General features: G+C 48.0%; 1 protein-coding gene across 2 annotated transcripts; it reads right to left on the bottom strand.

The window, feature by feature from the left end:
- Positions 1–366: 366 nt before the first annotated feature.
- Positions 367–20,680, bottom strand: LOC130386398 (rho guanine nucleotide exchange factor TIAM1-like). 2 transcript variants are annotated; one of them, XM_056595303.1, is made up of 14 exons: positions 20,056–20,680; positions 18,574–18,710; positions 11,198–11,461; positions 10,655–10,723; positions 9,897–10,022; positions 9,613–9,721; positions 8,956–9,135; positions 7,444–7,568; positions 6,966–7,074; positions 6,029–6,087; positions 5,392–5,488; positions 4,532–4,619; positions 3,751–3,923; positions 367–3,098 (listed from the first exon to the last, which is right to left on the bottom strand). In XM_056595303.1, exons 1-14 carry the CDS (start codon positions 20,294–20,296, stop codon positions 2,377–2,379), a joined length of 2,499 nt encoding a protein of 832 aa, XP_056451278.1. In that variant the 5' UTR covers positions 20,297–20,680; the 3' UTR covers positions 367–2,376. The 2 variants fall into 2 exon arrangements, with proteins under 2 accessions (XP_056451278.1, XP_056451279.1); XM_056595304.1 differs by lacking the exons at positions 18,574–18,710; positions 20,056–20,680 and adding an exon at positions 14,269–14,639.
- Positions 20,681–20,739: the final 59 nt, after the last annotated feature.

Below are 20,739 nucleotides of genomic sequence, written 5' to 3'. Positions count from 1 at the left end.
AAATCAATGTAGGCCTACCCCCTAAACTAAGCTCAGTGTGGTTTAAAAGACGACACATGGGGTAGGCTAGGCTGATAATATACAAAATAATCTACGTTGATCCTCTTTCTCATATTTGAGCAAAGAAATTGTGCTTTTGCAAAGTCTTTATTCTTTAAAGGAAGAAAAAATATTTACACATAGGTTACCTTAATTGAACCCCTCCCCTGTCGCGACATAAAGACTACACCGTTGGTTTTTAGCTCCATCTGCTGGATAGTTTTTCTACCTCATCCTACCTGCAATAAACATGGAAAGCTATAAACAAAGCGGATAAAAATGTTGGAACGGTGTTCAAATAATCAACATTTGCCATCTTCAATTGAGTGAAATTTAGAAAATTTATTTTTTTCTGTTAAGATACAAAAAAAACAAGAATACACCAGTTTCATGTATGAACAGTTTACAGTACAAAGGGACAAGTCAGAGGAGGTTCTCATCACAAAATTTATATTTTTTCGACCACGGTGATTGTACGGTACCTCCCGTTCACGAGGGTCCAAGTCCTTACACCCCGGGGTACTCAAAACGGCCCGTCGGGTCTGCTGAGCCTAATCAAATCTTGAGAAGTAAAAAGACGCTAAAAAGGAGAAGCACAAGGAAGGAGCACTTGCTCCGGTCTCTGCTGGCGGGTGCTCCGGGGAGGGAAGTGTGTGTCTCGTCTTCACACTTCCTAACTTAAGTGCAGGTTCACTGCATCCGCTGATCAAAGTGCCCCCCGTCTGGGTCCAGATGAGCAGAGCGTAATGTGCTGCTCGAGATCACGAGCACATAAAGAGGCGTCACTTTAGAACTCGAGCTTTGGGAAAAGGAATGCATTACGTCACGTCACATCACGTCGGAGTGAAGGGAGAGCGAGGCACACAGCCATAGAACGATACGGGGCATAAAAGGGGAGGGGGGGGGGGGAGAGAGTGCGGAAAGCGACAGTAGGTGGTTGCGTTTTGTTTTTCATCCGCCCCGGCGCTGGGTTGCGTCTCGTTTCAATAGCTCTCCGTTTCAGCCGGTTACTCCGCGGTGATTAGAGCGCTCGGATGCGGCCTCGTCTCGACGCACCCGCAAAGAAATGAGATTCGGAAGAAGTTGTCTCGCCGTATACGGCCCACCGACACATAAAGTTGGCACTAGTTCATCTGGGTTCAGTAACGGGTGTCCACTGCTTCCTGCTTCCAAAAATTGGCCACAATAATATTCAAGTAGTACAGGACTAAGATGGGTAGCATGATGATGAAGTTTGTGAAGAAAAGCAGAATTTTCACTGGTAGAAAACAGTCTTTTGGTATGGCTAAAAAACTTTTTTTAGCTTATTATGTATTAGTTCATGATATTATGCTGAAAACAACAAAAAAGGATTCACCATAACACTGACAGCTGAGCAAGGTGTAAACATTATAGAAAAAACAGTAGCAATGGTTAAGACAGGCTATTGCCTCAAAAACATCACAGCACAGACGCATTAAAGGATACGCCAAGCCCAACAGAACAGCATGTTTATCGAGATTGTTCATCTCACCACTTCGTACGTTGTCCAACAAATGTAAAAAGCGGGTTGAATCTCGGTGCCATTATATTTTACACAGTGACATATTTTTATTTTACACATCCGTTTTACGCCAGAAAAACCCTGTAGAGATAGTCAACAACATGACAGCCCTTTAAGTGACAAAATAGAGATTGGCGATGCTTTATGCGGAGCCCAAAAATAACAGCCACATTCCTGTGTTCAAAAATAGACCTTTTCTTTGTGGATGCTTGTTTTTGGAAATGGCAGTAATGCGTTGTGCCGGGTTATGGACTTGCTGGCTGGTGTGGACGACGTGCCTCGCATGCAAGTGACGTGTGCATGCGCTGGCGGCCCGGCGGGTTCCTGTACACGTGGTAATACTGCGCTTCCAACAGGAAGTACTGGTGAGTACTCTTTTTGAGCTGTGGTGACCTGCATTCTTCTCCCGCCAGGACAGCGTCGGCGGGCCGTCCTGGGGTGTGTGGTGTTCGATTGTGACTGTTTTTTCCTTGCCACTTCATCGCCTTAGGATCGTAAGGGGGGCTGAAGACGGGGGCGGAGAAGGAAAAATATTTTTTGCAAAGATCTGGAGGGAGGAAGAGTTTGTTTCATGTCGTCGCGTCCAAATCAATGGTTTTCTATAAAGCTTAGAGCGTACCCTGGTTCCCTTTACCACCATTGTCCCCTCGGGCCAGGCGGCAGAACTCATCCCGTCTGAATCAACACAAGTACCGTTTCTCGTCGTAAACCTCTTCAGATGTCCTGTTGTTCCTCCACTGCTCTTTCGCTCCTCGTGTTTCCCAGATCGGGGCGGTTTCCCCCCCCCCCCCCGCTCAGAAGACGTCGTTCTTCCTCCTGTTCCCAAAGTCGTCCCGCCGCGCCCAGGCCGGGTCGCGGGCGGCGTCGGCCGCGCCCCGGGCGGCAGCGCAGTGCTTGAGGGGTGTGAGCAGCGTCAGCGGTGGGGAGGCTACCGGGACGTCCCGGCGCCCCGGGGGGGGGATAGAGTCTGCGTCGTCACACCGGTGCTCCCCTTGATAACCGCCCTCCTCCGCCCTGGCCCCACCCCGAGCGGGTCGACTCACTCTCTCCGCCCCCCGCGTCGGGGCGTCCCGCAGGCCCAGCGACTCCAGGCTCCCCTCCAGGGGCCCGGCGCCCCCCCCCGTCGAGGTGGTGGACCCCCCTCCCCCCCGCACCGAGTTGCAGAACTCGTCGTCGTCGCTCAAGATGTCCGTCTCCTTCACCAGCCCGCCCATGGCGTCCGTCTCCACCTCGCCGTAGCGGGCCAGGTCGAACTGCTCCTCCACCCAGAGGTCGGTGACCCCCGCCTGGGGCTGCTGCTGCTGCGGCGGCGGCGGCGGCGGCGGCGGCGGGGGGTGCGGGGTGTACTGGGCCAGCGGGGCGTAGTGGTAGGTGGAGGGGGGCCGGTCCGACGGGGGGCCGGGGTGGTCAAGGTGGTCGCCGGCGTGCAGGACCAGGTCCGTGTCGATGGTGAAGCGGTTCCGCGTCAGCTTCCGCCGGCGGAGGGTGCGGGACGGCTCCGGCACGTCACAGGTCACTGGGGGTCGGGTGCACACAACGACACACACGCACACACACAGAAAAACACACACACACACACACACACACACACACACACACACACACACACACACACACACACACACACACACACACACACACACACACACACACACACACACACACACACACACACAATCACACACACCCTTAAAACTCTGGCCTGAGATTACCATGGACAATGTGCATCGTGGATGTGGTAGGCATCATGATTTGATGGTTTCCCCTCACCCGGGAACACAAAGAGCGAGAGGTACTTTTTATCTTATACAGGAGATAAGGAGTAGTTTATGCCTCCCAAGACGTTAGCACCACTCGACATTCACGCAATCTCCGCTAAAGTCCCACAAGAATCATGAATCCTCCCCCAAGCCCTAGCTGTGACCATTACCATTACCATGACCCAACATTACCAGTAGCAGCATGCTGCCCCCCCGGCAGAAAGCTGCTACTGGTAATGTCTGTCTGGGAAATAAAACAAATCGAGCAATTTGGTCGTTCCACACAAACAAACCAAAAAATCGATCAAATCCTGCAGAGCACAAATCCAACACAAAACACAACAAATCAAGGGCAAAGCCTGGGGGGTAATCGGGACCATCTATTGAGCGAAGGGGGGCTCTGCTCACCGGCTCGGTCCATGGTGGGCCGGGACCCTTTGAGGGGGCAGAGGCGATTCCCGCCGAAGGGGACGTACTGCTGGCCGGAGGGCAGGGAGTCCGTCTTCAGCAGCTGTCGGCGCTGCTTCTCCCTCAGGACTGAGTGCACCGCCTTCAGGAAGTCCTTCTTACTGTCCCGGGAGCTGGCCGGGGAGAGACGGGCCCAAGACAACACACGCGGGGTCAGGTTAGTGCCGGACGCCCAAAACCACCGTGTCGTCTATCCGGACTCATCCACAGGGTTTTAAATGACCAAAAATGACAACAACGTTTCGCTTTGTGTATGGATTAAGGATCAATACGTTTTGGCTGTATTTTCTTTCGTTTCAGGTCGTTCTGAGAATCAATACTTTCATTTTCGCTGGATGCTTGTGAGAGTATTAAAGCAACTCATGAGGGCATAACAGTGATCATTGATGATATTTTGTAGTTACCAACATCAAAAGATAAACCACCCCTCCCTCTTAATCTCCCATTTCTCCAAACCTTGTCCAATTTCAAAAAGTCAGACAACATGCCATCTTAAATTTTCGCAAAGTTTACTTTTAACTGATGATTCCAACAAAGAATCGATTGAATAATCCCCCATGAAAACAACCCCCCATATATCAGAGGCAGGCCTAATAAGTTCTCCCTCATTGAGTGGACGTTTAGCTGTAGAGTTGAATATTCATTGGAGTTCAGGAGATGAATGGCACGTGTGTACGTGTGTGTGAGTGTGTGTGGTCACGTGTGTGCGTGGACTTGGTACCTGCAGCACAACTGGAAGGTTCTCTCCGGTCTCCCCACAGACTCGGACCTGGTGTGGACTATCTCACACACAGCGGTATCCTCAGAGTCTGAGAGGTGGAGCACACAGACGTTTCTTTAAAAAGGGTTTCACTGAGTGGTCTCATCATAGGCCATATGAACCTGAATGGAACCTCATTGTCCTTATGATCAGAACATATTATAATTGAACAAGGAATAGAAAAAGACTGTGGTAGGAATCCTTTTGAGGGCATCTCTCTGTGGATGGTTAGTTTTATTTAGTTTGACAGATGAAAATGTCCCATGGATGCTAATCCTATGAATCAACCTCATATTCATTATGTATATTACATTATATTAAGGATCCATATCCTAGACCAGGGGTCACCAGCACAGTGCCCGAGGGCACCATGGCGCCCGCAAGGACCACATGAGGAGCCCGCAGGCCTGTTCTAATAATAGCACTACTCATTCTTGAACAACTCTTTCCCACCTTTTTTAAGTCATTGTTGATAATTATTGTGAGAAATCATTAACATGACTTAATTAATTAACATGTCTTCACATAGATGAGTATCATTAATCATTGATAGTAATATATAACTAAAGGAAAACTGAGCAAATTTGTTATTTCAGAAGAGGGTATAGAACTGGGTGCCCTTCGTATGACTCAGTGCCCATGAAGTAGCTCTCAGGTTCAAAAAGCATATTTCTTTGAGGTCAATAAACGCTGAAAAGTGATTTATTCCCAAAGTTTAACATTTTGAGGAAGCATGCCTCTGGACATTTCCTGAAATATGTTTTTCCCCGTAAGTCCAGTTATTTGTGCAACAAAAAAACGTTCTACTCAGCAAAACCTACTGGCGAGTGGCCGGACTTGGAGGGAGTCCGTTGAGATCATGTGTCGAAAGCGGACGGGATCCCTTTCCTCGGTGACAGAGGACCGGTGGGACGCACCCTGGAACACAGAGAACAGAGAGTTATGCTTTCATACAGCAGAGGGCGCCAGAGTATAGAAGTTAACTCATGGGGATTCAATCAAATAACAGTTATTACACAAAAGCATAATTTCTTTCGATCTTTACATTATTTGGCTTTGGTAGAATCAATATAGCAAGTTCCTTTTAATACCCAAGTAACTGCTGGGATTTTAGACTCAAAGCTGCGTTGCTAAATGATAGTTATAGACTTTTATTATATTAAGCCTTAAATTCATCAAATTATGCAACAAAGTGAGAACTTTCAATATCTATTCAATTCACACCACAGGACATATTTTCTCTTTGGAAATTCTGGCTGAATCTAATCAAAGCCATAACCTCAGTATCTGATGTTTTTGTTGATGTGCAGAAATGAAAGCACACAGTATTTATTATCATTTGTTTTTTAAGACAGTGCTCGCAGCCAGAGCGACCCCTTAAACTGTGAGTAGAGATCCTCCCACGTTCTACCCAGGAACCCGACAGCAATAACAAATAAAACAGAAAACACCACTTACGATCTTTTTCCGTTGCTTGGTGCAGTTCTTGTACACAAAGACCACAGCCGTTTTAAACACTAGAAATATAGAGAAATAGAGACGAGAATAAAGGTTAACACGCGCTTTAATCCACCGCTTTTTACCCACGCTTCACTGGGAATATTGATCGCTTCAAATGGTCTACAAGTATTTTTAATAGAAGATGCTTGAAGCTTGAGAGGACTTTTACAGAAGGGCATTGTGTGTGTTCTCTTGAGAGATAATAAAGACATCCAATGCTCCATTGTCCAACACTCAGAGTTCCCCTGCAACAGCATCCTTTCGGTTTAACCACTAAGAAACCCAACGTCATCGTATACAACATGAAGAATCAGGAAATCAGTCTAACAGTTTATCAGTATGTTTGCTGAAACACCGGGAGAAGCAGCAATGTGTAAACTGATCCCGGGCAGGCTACGGGTGCATTCCTGGTGAGGGTTATCACGAGTGTGTACGAAGAGTTTAACATTGGAGGATTAGATGACAATGGATTATCCATCGACATCTAATCCTGCAGAATGACAGGATTTCCATTTTTCCCGTCAGGGCAAAACCTTGAGCATTGAATCCCAGTTTGACCCGAGTGCCCCATTGGGATCGAAGGAAGCCTGGAGCAAGACTTTCCAGTGGCATGCGGATTGGATTGGAGGGTAAACGTTGAAGTAAATGATTGTAATGTTTTATGGTTTCATATTTACAACGTTCTTATCTTATTTTCTACCTTGTGCATTTAAGTCGATCTTTTGTCTACTCTCAATCCATTGCGCTATACTGTTATCTCAACCCTGTGAATCACTCATTTTAAATAAGCGGTTTCAGGGTTTGATTTTCCTTTATGACTAAAACGCAGTGTGTCCCCTGCAGACGAGGCTGCAGGGCAGGCCGTCTGTCCCCGGGTGCGACGCAGAGGCCGTACCGAAGGCCGCCAGCTCGGGGTGCTTCTTGCTCTTGACCAGCGCGGACGGAGGGTTGATCCAGGTCACGGGCGTGTGGACCAGCAGGTCTCCCATGGTGAGGTCGGCCACCTGGAACACCAGCGGACCCAAAGGGTCGTATAGTGATTATTTTTTATTTTTTTTTATGTTCTGTATTATTCAGTAAATAAGCAATAAATCACTTTGTAGTATGGTCAACACAACATTAGAAGCAGTCAACATATAAACTGCTCTTTCCTTCCATGTGTTGAGATTAATGGATGCATAAATTGATATTATAACATCTTTATTTAACTATTGAATTCTAAAAGAAAAATAGATGATTCTTACTGATCTCCGGTCGGTAACAGTAACAGTACGCAGACTTATCGCGTTCCATTAAATCACAATGTCGGTTTGAATTCGATTCATGGTTCAGCCCTACAGAGAACCCACGAGTGGTTTGTGCGAGGTCCCTACCCGCGACTCCTTCTTGTCCAGCGTCTGCTCGTTGATGAGCTGGTCGAACACGGCACCGTACTCCTCGTGGAGCTTCTGCATCTCGTTGATGTGGCTCGCCACCTCGTTCATGGTCTTGACGGCCACTGAGGCGACAACACAGAGGGAGGACGGAAGGTGTTGTTAGGGGTCAGAATGTCGTCAGGTGGAGGACATAGATCGATTGGTTGATACCAGGGATGGAAATTAACTTTTTTTGCCCACCAGCCACTGTGGCAGGTAGATTTAAAAATCGACCAGCCACTCATCTTTTTTATCAGCCACTTTTTATACGCTATATATATATTTAATATATGCGTACATTTTAAACAATATAATAGTAACAATAGATAAGAAAAGTGTTTTTCATACGCATCTTTTTTTCCATCAGAAGTGATTTTTTTTGAAGTAGGTGCTACCAAGGAACTGAGTTGAAAACGTTACACTCTTACCGCATATGATAAACAATACACAGGTATCTGCCATGTTAAATCATGTTTATTTCAAAGGTGTTACGATGACAAGTTTGGGGATAATTCATCTCTACAAAGTATTTTCAATAAAAAACGAATTGACATATTAACAATAAAACAACATGCATGGCTACAGCATCATAAGTCAATTTGTTTTTTTATATTTACATGTGACTGCATACAAATGCGTCCACAGACATGGTAACTAACATATGATAGTAAGCATTATTGGCCCTTAACACTAATATTCAGAAAAAACACTGCCTCAAAAGGCTATTGGCTTAAGCAATACAAGTAGAGGCATATACTTGAACTTTATACCCTGAAATTTTAAACGTTGCAAATGTGCAAAAACATAATTATATATTTATGTGTCATTCAATCCAATGCTGAAAATATATCTGTGGCATTCAGCAGGCCAATGCTGTGGTAAAGTGTGTAAAGTATGACCAAGTGTTTCTTTCTGTTCAATAGTCTAGATAGAACTTTATCAATCCCCTGTAGGAGAAATGTGTTAATGTTTGTCCCTATAAAACAATAATGTTAAAAAAATAAGGAATCTCCCACTTCCGGCTTCCATGAAAGAGAACCAAACTAATTCACACAATAGCGTTCATGCAAATCTAGCATTAAAGGTTAATTTAAAGAAGTTCCCTCCAGTCACAATGAAAGTAGTTCGCTAGTAATAGCGCTTTAATTTGCAATCACAGCAATTTGAGAAATTTGAATGCTGACTAAATTCTCAGAATTCTGACACTGCAAATGATTGCGCGCTACGACTAGTGAACTACTTTGGAAAAGAGAAGGGGGCCGGATGTTGACGGTAATGGTTGTGGAACTGTGCAGCGCCGTATGACGAATGTATGAAATATGCAAATTTGATCGGACCTGACTGGAAAGTATTACCCGACACAGTGGCGGGTGAAGTGACACAATTCCCTGGTTGATACTCATTAAGATAAAGAAGTGCCGTTGGGGAGTGGGGTTGTGCAAGGGGGGGGTGGGGGTGGGGGGTCCTTACCGTCCAGGTGGTAGTGTTCCTCGCTCTCAGGGTCCGTGAGGGAGTAGAGCTCTCTGAGCAGCAGGGGGTACTTGAGGACCCTCTGGATGGGCTTGATCAGGTAGGACTCCAGCGTGGACGAGTGCTGCTGCCGCGGGTTCCGCAGGGCCAGGAAGGCCTTGAAGTCCGGATCCGTCTTGGCTGTAAGGAGCAGGGGAAAACAACCCCCCTCCAGTAGTCAGAGGGCTGCCGTGGCAAAGAGCTGACTCATGTAGGGTGAGGTAAACCTGCACTCTGTCAGTGTGAAGTGTGTCAATAGACGCGAAGATGTCTACAAACGTGTTGTGCTATACACATACCGTGTGCATACATCCTGCAACCATCCCGCCCTCCATGGATTATATCAGCTTAACTTCATAGCCTTCCTACTTTTGAGGAAACCGCCCCTTGTCTCAAAACCTTTTCCTCCCTTTCTCATAGAGACCGCACTCACGCCCTTTAGCTATCACCATTCGCCTGCATCAACAGACGCACAGGACTGCATGCATGACAGCAGAGTACGACGGCAGAGAGACATTGAGGGTGGGGTCAGCAGAAGGAGAGGAGCCGTGTCAATAGGGGTCAGTGGGGGTCAACAGGGGTCAGTAGGGGTCAATAGGGGTCAATAGGGGTCAGTACCTTTAGTCAGAACCTTGGGGACTTTGGTGTGGCTGGCGCAGAAGGCACTGTAGATCTTGAAGCGGTCCGCATAGTATAGGAATGAGCTGCCCAAGGAAAACAATACTTTCTGTAACAAAAACAAAAAGACGTTTATTACGCAACCGTCGCCTAATAAGACAACTGAGAAAAGACACCAACATGAGATGAACAAGAGAAAGTAGGTCAACTGCTGACGGGAGTACAGAAATATGTTGTTTATTTCGGTTATCAAGGTGTGTATAAAAGCGTCAGACGGTGCTCACCTTAAACTGCTCCACCCTCTCCAGTTTGTCCAGATCGGGGACCAGCCGGATGCCGTCCTCCAGGGTCTGCAGGAACTCCACCTGGAAGACCAGCATCTCGTCCAGGTTCCCAAACAGCACGTCCAGCTGCCAGAGCACAGGGGGTAGCATCAGCGTTAGCATTGAGCTCGAGCACTTGAATCATCACATAAGACGTTGTATCTTAAACTACGGGGGGGGGGGGGGGGGGGGGGGGGGGGGGGGGGGGGAGTAACTAGCTATCATGCTTTGTGTATCAAACAGATTTTTTAACAGGTTCATTTAATATCTACGGACATAATATGGTGACGTTGGTGCATGGGATTGTGTGAGTGTTTATGGGGGCAATGTTTTAGAGGCTGCATAAGAAAATGTGATAGCATGGGTCTACTGCACAACGACAATTAAAGTATATTCTATATTCTTCTAGGATTCTGTTCTGGCTATATTATGGGATGGATATACACTCTAATTTAGCAGCGCATTGAGGGCGGCTGGCAAGGTCTGCCACATATTATCTCTGGTAATAACAGACTCCCTGGCAGAGAGGATAAACAACAGATGTATTCAGTGATTTCTCAAGCAGGTCCCACTTAAGTGAGTCCAATAAATCTCCAACGAAATAAACTCCAAACCAACACGTCTCAAGGCTACTTCCTAAGTACTTGGACAGCATCTGAACGGAGCAGTGCTGCGAGCGACTTGGTGGGAGTCTGGTTCGAAGGGGGGGGGCGCCGTACCTCATCCTGTGTGAGGAAGCTCTCCTTCTGCAAAGGCTTCAAGAAGCGCTCTATCAGGCATCCCAGGTCCTGGAACAACAACAACAACAACAACAACGGAAAAGATGTCAACATGTGTTCCAATCCCCCGTGTGATGAGGTCACGGCAGGTGATTCCGGTTTAGTTCAGGTGTCCACCTAATCCCGTTCCCCTCTTCCACCCAACGCAATTAACAAGAGTGCCTTGGGGAATCATTTTCCGGCAAAACAACGTTATTATTGGTCCTTCTCAGTAAATGCTTTTGTACTGATAAAGTCATGCACACACACACCCACGATTACAGACACACACACACACACACACACACACACACACACACACACACACACACACACACACACACACACACACACACACACACACACACACAGACAACCACACACACACAGGAACCCCTGCAGAAGCCTTTTCACACACCCCCACCCCCCGCCCCCACACACACCCCCATACACACACACACACACACACCTTTATCTGGGGAAAAAGCCCCCCTTCCCACTCACTTTGACGTAGGTCTTCTCCGTGTCCACCAGCTCGCTGATGACCTTGCGGAGCTTGTCGGCGTGAGAGAGCTGGCGCTGGGCGGCGGCGGCGGCGGCCACGGCGGCGGCCGTGCCGGGAGGCGCGGGCGACACGGGGCTGGGGGGGAGGGAGGAGGACGAGGAGGAGGTGGAGGAGGAGGCGGACGAGAAGGAGGACGAGGGGACGGCCTCCGGGGGATTCATGTCATGGAGACCCCGGCAGAAGGCGGTGTCCTGCTCCGTGCCCTGGGGAGGAGGCAGGGGACAAGGGGGTTATCGTCTGAAACAGAGCCCCCCCCGACGACCGCACACACACACACACACACACACACACACACACACACACACACACACACACACACACACACACACACACACACACACACACACACACACACACACACACACACACACACACACGCACAACTCAATGACTGTGTGACTCCATAACATCCCAAATGGGGGAAATGGGCTATATACACACACGGCTGTGAGAATCAAACTATTAAACTGGACATGTGATCATGTGTTAATATCACACACACACACAGACACACACAGACACACACAAATACACACACACACACACACACACACACACACACACACACACACACACACACACACACACGCACAACTCAATGACTGTGTGACTCCATAACATCCCAAATGGGGGAAATGGGCTATATACACACACGGCTGTGAGAATCAAACTATTAAACTGGACATGTGATCATGTGTTAATATCACAGACACACACAGACACACACACACACACACACACACACACACACACACACACACACACACACACACACACACACACACACACACACACACACACACACACACACACACACACACACACACACACACACACACACAATGGTCTGATGGAGAGGAAAACAACAGCCTCTTAGGACGACTGCAGACCCTACATCGATACTTCCTTCGGAGTGACGCGCTTGCGTTTGAGCAAACACCTTTGTCACAAGATCTCTGTTGAGATGGGATGCGATGTGCCAAGATACACAACGATACAAGAGATGCTAAAAGAAACCCATGACCTCACGGCTGCCTGACAGATTTTCGGATCAACACGTAGCGGATCTCAACAAAGCGTGCTCCCGTCGTGTCTCACCTCGGGCTGTGGCACCTGAAAATACCGAGCGTGAGGAAACCTGCAGAACCGAAGGCCAGAGCCCTCTCCGAGCAGTGTTTGAACAGAGGGTGGACGACAGAGGACACGCCCCTCATCTGTCTCGTACTTATTGACAGCGTCGAGTGCCGCTGGTGAAACTCGCCGCGGTATTCCCATGCACACGGCCCTCCTATCAATCCCTGGTGGAGCGGCGCCAGCGGAGTCTTTGAACTTTGACCTCGACTCCTGGTTTGCAACGGCCCCCGCCCTGCCGTGCTGCACTTGGGAGACCGACTGTGAGGTGCTCTACGGAGAACACAGCAACACGTCTCAAGACGGGAGAGCCAACGAGTGTGAAAGGAAGGGCGCGCACACACACACACACGCGCACACGCACACGCACACAGGCACAGGCACAGGCACACGCACACACACACACACACACACACACACACAGGACGTGGATATACCACAAGGTCATGTCAGGAAACACGTTCAGCATCGATCGGGGCGAGGGAGAGAGAGAGAGAGAGAGCGCGTAACAAAAACATTGTGTATGCATTTGCAAATTTTCCTTTTCAGGCTAAAAATGTTAAAAAAAATTGAATAATGAATAAATGATGACGTCATCAATTGCGTCATCAAAAATAATGCACCAATTCATGAATCATGAAGACTTTAGAATAACTTGGTTCAAACTGGACTGCTCTAAGAGTATAAAGAGTATTTCTCATGTTAGAGAACTATTCCAGAACTAATGCCATTGGTGGAAATAAAGGTTGTGTATTGGCATGAGAATAAACGCCAGAGGGCTCCGGCCTTTGTTTGTAATTACTGGTAATCCGGGAGTGTGAAATGGGAGCGGTAATGAATAGAGAACTGGTGACAAACTGGTATAGGCCTGTCCATGCCGATTGCATATTGAAACCAGTTCCACTAATCTAAAACTCACTTCTCCCTACACACACACAAACACACACACACACACACACACACACACACACACACACACACACACACACACACACACACACACACACACACACACACACACACACACACACACACACACACACACACACACACACACCACACACACACACACACACACACACACACACACACACACACACTCAAAATACATACAAAGTCCACTCAGTGTTCTACGTGTTTTTAGTATAGAGACACCATGACTGAGGAGAAGTCACCCAAAGCACATACAACGTTATAAGAAGGCCAGGGTTATAATAGTCATGCTCCTCTTAACTAGCCATCCACTTTCACATTAGAAGGCAGCCTCTTTCATTGCAACTCAAGGAGGAAATGTGCGACACCCCCCCCCCCCCTCAGGAAATGCTTTTGTACTGATAAAATCATGCACATGTCACACACACGATTACAGACACACCCAGCACACACACACACAACAACCCCCCCCCCCCCCCACACACACACACACACACACACACACAATTGGCATCTCTAATGGGTTCTCGCCCTTGACTGAGAGGTGACAGTGAGTGACAGCCGGATCACTGGTCGGAACAGACACTCGCCAGCCGGATAATGGACCGATTTCACAGAAGACCTGATTCTAGATAGAGTCCGATATTCGAGTCAGAGGCAACACTCGGACGATATTTGTGATACGACTGACCTGCAGGTACGCTCATGACGGTTATACATCCAAAGTAGCAAATGCATAAATGCTCCTTATAAGTCGACAATATTCCAAAAAGAAGGTTGCCTACCAAAATGCACGCAGAATGATAAAATATGAATTAAGAAGGGTTGTTGCCATTCGGAATCGAATGCTGTGAAACGCCTGCAAATGACGGGATGGGAACACGACCATAACAAAACATTTAACAGCAGAGGCAGGTGACCAACACAAAGCCAAACGCATGCCTACCAGTTGTACCATGTCATAGATGGACTCAGAGGAGTGTTTGGAGCTCCTGTCGCTCTTAAGGGTGGACATGTCGCCTGGGTCGTGCCTGGTTCTCAGCAGGAGACCAGAGGCTTCTGGTGGGCCCCTCCTCCCCTAGATACCTCCTCCCCTCCGTGCTTCATCCAGCCAAAGCCCGGTGCAATGCGGGGTGAGTCGTCCTTCCAGCCGTATACCTCTCCAAAAGATGGTGGTGCAACGCGTCTTACCTGTCGTTCTGCTCAGTGAGGGAAACTGATTGTAAAGAACAATGACGAGGGTACCGTCCGGCATCCAGCGACGCCCAACAAGTGCGTAGATTCAACAGATGGAAGGGAACCGACCGCAGCACAGCAATCCCCCTGATCATCACGAGAGCTCTCTCCCTCTCCCTCTCCCTCCCCCTCCCTCCCTCCCTCCCTCTTTCACTTTCCCTCCTTACCCTCTCCCTCCCTCTCTCTCCCTCCCTCTGTATGCATCGTCTGCCCGGTTTTCTTCTTTATCGCTGGTGTACGACTGTTCGCTGATCCTTAGAAATGTATCCATTAACACTTAAAGGGGCCATGGCTGCAAACTGTCAAACAATCACACATAAAGTAACACATAAACCATAACAGCTCATACTGACTGTGCGTGTGCATGATGATGTCATCAACATGGTATTAAACACTCCCAAAGCTTTAGAGTTTTAAAATGATGGAACTTTCCTCCAGGTGTGTCCACTCCAAATGTATAATATTTCTAGCATTTTTGACAAATTTAGAGATAGATGTGAAGTGTATGCCAGGGTTTGACCAAAATTCAACAAACCATTTGTTTTGCTGTATGGATAATTTGACTCCCAACACTAATAAATTGCTTACAAAAGGACGGGTGGCTAAAGTTCACACCAATTCTTATCACACTATATTGATGCATGACATTTTTTTGGCACCAATATGAAGGGTACTCTGTTCCACATGATATCAAATGTCTTATCCTTCTTGATAAACTTCCTACATTCCCTGCCCAGATCTAAGACCAACCACACATTCGCTGAAACCGGTACGTAATCTTAAGGAATCGGATCCCACATCCGGAAAAGCAAAACAATAATTAAAACAATGCCATGGCCTCATGCAAGCGGAAATATTGAGCCAATTTTAGCAATTGTTGGATATGGCAAAGAAAAAAAAAAGGCGTTCAATTAAGAAAAAGACTGAGCTGCCATAGCTTTTCGGTTTAGCATTCCCTCTCCCTCCGTCTATCCTTTAGAACACTTTCTCTATCCCCCCCCCCCCCCCCTCCCGACTGTCTCTCCCTCTCTCCCTCTCTCCCTCCCTCCCTCCCTCCCTCCCTCCCTCTCTGACCTATAGCTCAGCAAAGGCAGAAAAAGGGGAGTGGAGGGAAAAGAGGAGTGGAGAAGCAAGTGCAAACCCGTTCCCCGGACCGGATAAACATGGTTATTTAACACTCTTTACACATTGCCCGTCATCGACACAGTCCCAAAACACATGAGAACACGCATGGTCCATGTGCATAAGGAAAGGTCCAAAAGAGGTACGCCTCACACACACACACACACACACACACACACACACACACACACACACACACACACACACACACACACACACACACACACACACACACACACACACACACACACACACACACACACACCACCATCCCAATAGGTGGAAATGGGATAAGTATGACGGCTATGAGAATCTAACAGGCCTTGTGACTATGTGTTTATATATTACACAATACTTTCAGTTCACTTCAGTGCATCACCAGGCATTTTGCATACAAGACAGTCTTACAGGATATCATGAATTTCCACCTTTAAAAACAGACAGCAGTGCGCCCTCTAGTGGCCCCCTGAGGAACGACTGAGCAGGTGAACAGAGGGGGGAAGACAGAGCGACGAGGCCAGGGGGGACCTGAGGCTTCTCTCTGGAGGGAGCGGAGTACAGTAGAGCACTGATTGCCATTCATCATTTGACATAATTCCCTCTCAAAGATAACACGGATCGCCTCCCCTCTGCGAGTGCAACACGGGCTGGAGTCGACGAGATGGACTGTACGTTGGAGAACACACCGGCAATCACCCACACCATCGCCACGGCTACCAAGCAATCAGCGATCCTCTCGGCCTGATTTATCGTGTTAAAGGAAGCGGGGGCTGGGTGGGGAATATCTTTTGTCTGCAAAAAATAAATCTCTCTCTCTCTCTCTCTCTCTCTCTCTCTCTCTCTCTCTCTCTCTCTCTCTCTCTCTCCCTCTCTCTCATTTGGACTAAACGATGCTGATGGCCGCGGAGACTGAGGTAATTATAATGCGTGGATAATTAAAATGGTCCCACTTCTTCTCCCCTTCGCTGGCCGGGGGTGACATGAGACGAGGGAGGGCGAGAGACAACACCCAGCTATAGCACAAAGATTAGGTAGAGCGAGAGAAAAGTCGAGAGGGAGTAAAGTGAAAGGGGAAGGCCAAGGAGAATCACTTCCTATATTCTATTCATTATCAAATACAATATTATATAATGATTATATTGACATCATTATATTATTACTGCTTTTTACTGAGATGTAAATAGCTTTTATTTTTGCCATTTTCTTTGCTAATGTTACCTTTATTTATGACTCTCTTAATAAATGCTATTTCTTTCTATGGCTTCGTCGTAGGTGTTCCTGCCGTGTCCTAAGAGTTTCCCTGTGTAATATTGTGCATTTATTAAATTATACACCTAAAACACTGATTGGGTAGGAGCAAAACAAGGTTGATGAAGGAGGGCTGGATGGCCAGATGGAGGTGACGGAATAAAAGTTACAAGGACGGCGAGTCAAAGGATGAGAGCTGGTCGACGAGGGGGTGAGCTACCAAGACATACTGCCCCCCCCCTGCTCACCTCTAAATGATTGGGGTTAAGTGTTTGGATAGGAGCCAGATGTGTAGGGGGGGGGAAGAGAGAGAGAGAGAGAGAGAGAGAGAGAGAGAGAGAGAGAGAGAGAGAGAGAGAGATGAATATCAAACAGAAAGATGAAGGAAGAAGCGAGGAAGAGTCAGAGACGAAGACCAGCCTAATGACGACATGTGATATTCTCATGGGTAAACAATACTGGGCACATCCATGGAGACGACACCCCATACGACCTGAATACACTGCCTGGAATCCGCCTCATTATAGCGATGAAAATGCAGCCATCTTCCACGTGATGCCCTTGAATCAGACCCGGACTACTTCGTAGTTTATAGGGCACATGAAATAGAATTTGCCACGCATGTCTGAGTTCCCCACCACTGAAGCCATGGAACCCGACGTGGCCAACTGGACTGGATGAGGTGAACATCTCCCAGCGCCTGGCTACAGCTCTGTGACACACATCTAGCAGGGCCCGTCCCCACTCCCATCGCCACGGTAATGGCGTTGACAACCGCATCCGACAGGGTGGGGGTCGATCCCGATCCCCCCGATCGGACCAGACGTGGTCCTAATGAGAGGGGCGACACCGCGCCACCTCCCGCAAAACGTGTCCGCGGTCCGACGCAAGTAATCCCCTCTGTCGCCGCGGCAACGCGTAAACAGATGGGTCGGTGCACACGTCCGGGCCTCTAGTTGAACGCCAGAGACACGGAACACCCACCGCACGGGGGCTGTGGGGGGTCTCACCGGAGGGGAGCCGCACATGTCATTACTCCTGACCACACTGATGTAAAAATCAACTCAATGCTAGGATTTCATTTCAATCAAACACACATTAACGAGTAAATGCTCCTATGATAACAAGCCAGAAAGCAAAGCAGCATGACATTACGAGCTTCAAATTGGTCTCGTGGGTTTTTGCCACACACACACACACACACAGCTTGTGAACCAAAACCCATTTTGTCCCCCCCCCCCCCCCCCCCCCCCCCACACACACACTTAGTGCAGGCCTGTGTCCACACACGCGTGTGCCCATAAAACACATCGAAGCACTAAGTGACTGTATTGATGGAGATCATTATTGATGATCATGTCAGCGCAGCATGTCGGCGGTCTGACCAATGACACAAGGACACTACATCTTAACACAGAACCACTCAACCACCACCACCACTACCACCACCACCACCACCACCACCCCTTTCGAGTAGCAAGTAGCTCATTCAGCGCTCATGACGCTGAACATGACAGACACACACATCGCTCATCTCGCTTCCGATGCCTTTACAAATACACGACGGGAGGTGTTCTTCGTCTTCCTCTCTAACCGTGCGTGTCTACCGACGCCCCGACAGTCGGGACGACCCCTCCTTCCTCACCTTCTGCTCAGCCTGGTTGGGGGGCAGGTCCTTGGCGGGGTCCCCCCCAGGGCTCGGGGGAACCATCCGGGACCCCTCCTCCACGGTGCCGTCCGGGCTGTCCACCGTCAGGCCCGACACGTCGTCCAGGATGTCCTCTGAACGGGGAGGAAGGCACGTTTTAACCGCTTTAGCTGGAGTCATCGTGCTTTTTGGTTAGAGAACAGAAGGGTTGAGCTGTAATAAGCTAGAGAAGGAAATGACACGCTCCTTTATGCAGCCCAGAACAAGGAAGTTTCAAAAAGCGAAGTAAATTATATTCATGAGGCACCCTTTGCTCAACCCCCAGGGTCGAGCAAAGGGCTGCACAGTATGGGATTTAAAACAGCATAACATATAGATAGAATAACAAACAACAACACAGAGAACAGAGGATGGAAAAAAGATGTGCGTGATTGATTCGCAGAGCGAAACAATACTCCAAAGCATGCAAGGTTAACAGCATGGGAGTTAAAACGGCATCAAAAAAATACAAAAAAAGATAAGAAGATTAAAAGGTATGTTTTTAGTCTGGACTTCAAAGCGTTGATCCTGATCCGAACTGCCAATAAACCCAAGAACTGTCAATCCCGGGCCCCCCACTACCCACGCCTCTATGCTGATCACAACTGATGACATCACCCAAACTGTTCACCCAATTGTGTTTTCATTGTTTAATTGGCGTCTCTATCCCTGACGACCGAGACCCCCGCTGTGACAAAGTGGGGGTCACCCCCCCCCCCCCCCATATTAATATTCATGGTTTATTTTGAGGGGGGCTGCGGAGTTAACAACGCCAGCTTGTCAGCCCAGGTGCAACCAAAGGTCTGATAGGGATGGAATACAAATGGTGCCCTTGGATGGGTACAGAAGAGCAGGTGAGGACGGGACAGCGGCTGGCGAGGGGGGGGGGGGGGGGGCGGAGGGGGGGGGGACAGACGCTGCAGCCATGAATAATCACACCACTACTCGCTAACCCTTTGGGACGAGGCCCAAAGACAAACGACTCTGTACACTCTGTAGTACACTCGGCACAGTACACAGTAGCAACTTGAACTAAAAGAGGTAGGGGCACAGCTTTTAAATATTAATTGGAATTAATGGATGGCAAATAAAAGCAGGGAGAACACAGAAGAGAATACACCATGCATGATGCTGATTTGGAAAAGTGATTATTGCACCATCGATACAATTTAAGAAAGGAAATACAATATTAGTAATAAGTTGATCTGAATAATAAACCAAACTGATCATTATCCTAATTTTTCGACGTTCAATGTTTATTAATGGAGGTTATTATTAACGAGTCACACTTAATTGACAAGTCACGGGGAGAGCCCCGTCTCACCACTAGGGGGAGCTGCTGCTACACGTTCGTCAATGTTCACGTCTCGCTCTCCGCTACATCTTTGGTTCCGGCAGCAAACTTTCATTAGGACTTTGGTCGTGAAGGTAAATGCCCACCTTGGTCCTGGGAGAAGATGTCCGTGGTGGGGTCGTCGGACCGCCGCGGGGGGAGGGAGCAGAGCAGCCGTGGGTCGATGTGTGGCAGGGTGCTGACGCTCAGCGTCAACGCAGGTTGAACAAACGCGCTCCTCATGTCATCCATTTGTAAGACGGAGGCAGGTTTGCCGTTGAGCAAAAGGATCTCATCACCCACTTTCACACCTTGTAGTGGATGAGAAAATAAAGAAAAAAAGACCATAGCGAACACGTTAGCCTTGCGTTTCACGCTTTTTACACATATAAGGCCACGCTTATAGGTGTTCAAACATGTCTTGTCAAGCTTCTACATCGCTTTAATGGAGTAATAAACGGCTCCATTAAAGCGATACGCACGCTGAGAAGGAGCGAGGTGATCCCTGAATACTAATATACCCCATCCAATAATATAACTTTTCTATAGGCCATTAGAGTTTATTTGAGGTGTGTAGTGTGATTGTGTGTGGCCTGGTTTAATTTGTCATGTCCAATCATATAATCCTTTATGCTTGCTATAAAAACACTCAATGCAAATAAAGGATGCCCCCCATAATGAATGGAGGCTGACGCCATATAAAATAAATTCCACAACACCTGTGCCTCTTGCCTCTCCCTCTCGCCTAATAGAGAATTACCAGTCAATCAGCTTGCCAATTAGTAGCCAAT

Source organism: Gadus chalcogrammus, chromosome 7, assembly GCF_026213295.1.
Source record: "Gadus chalcogrammus isolate NIFS_2021 chromosome 7, NIFS_Gcha_1.0, whole genome shotgun sequence".
Classification (NCBI taxonomy): Eukaryota; Metazoa; Chordata; class Actinopteri; order Gadiformes; family Gadidae; genus Gadus; species Gadus chalcogrammus.
This window is presented reverse-complemented; position numbering and strand designations above follow the sequence as displayed.

Bases quoted from the DNA above. Each gene is read 5' to 3' on its own strand.
- LOC130386398 (XM_056595303.1), bottom strand. From the start codon at position 20,296: ATGGTCTTTTTTTCTTTATTTTCTCATCCACTACAAGGTGTGAAAGTG. The intron at 18,711-20,055 runs GTGGGCATTTAC...CTCCCCGTTCAG, and splicing joins CATCTTCTCCCAGGACCAAG to AGGACATCCTGGACGACGTG. The intron at 6,088-6,965 runs GTACGGCCTCTG...CTATATTTCTAG, and splicing joins CCCCGAGCTGGCGGCCTTCG to TGTTTAAAACGGCTGTGGTC.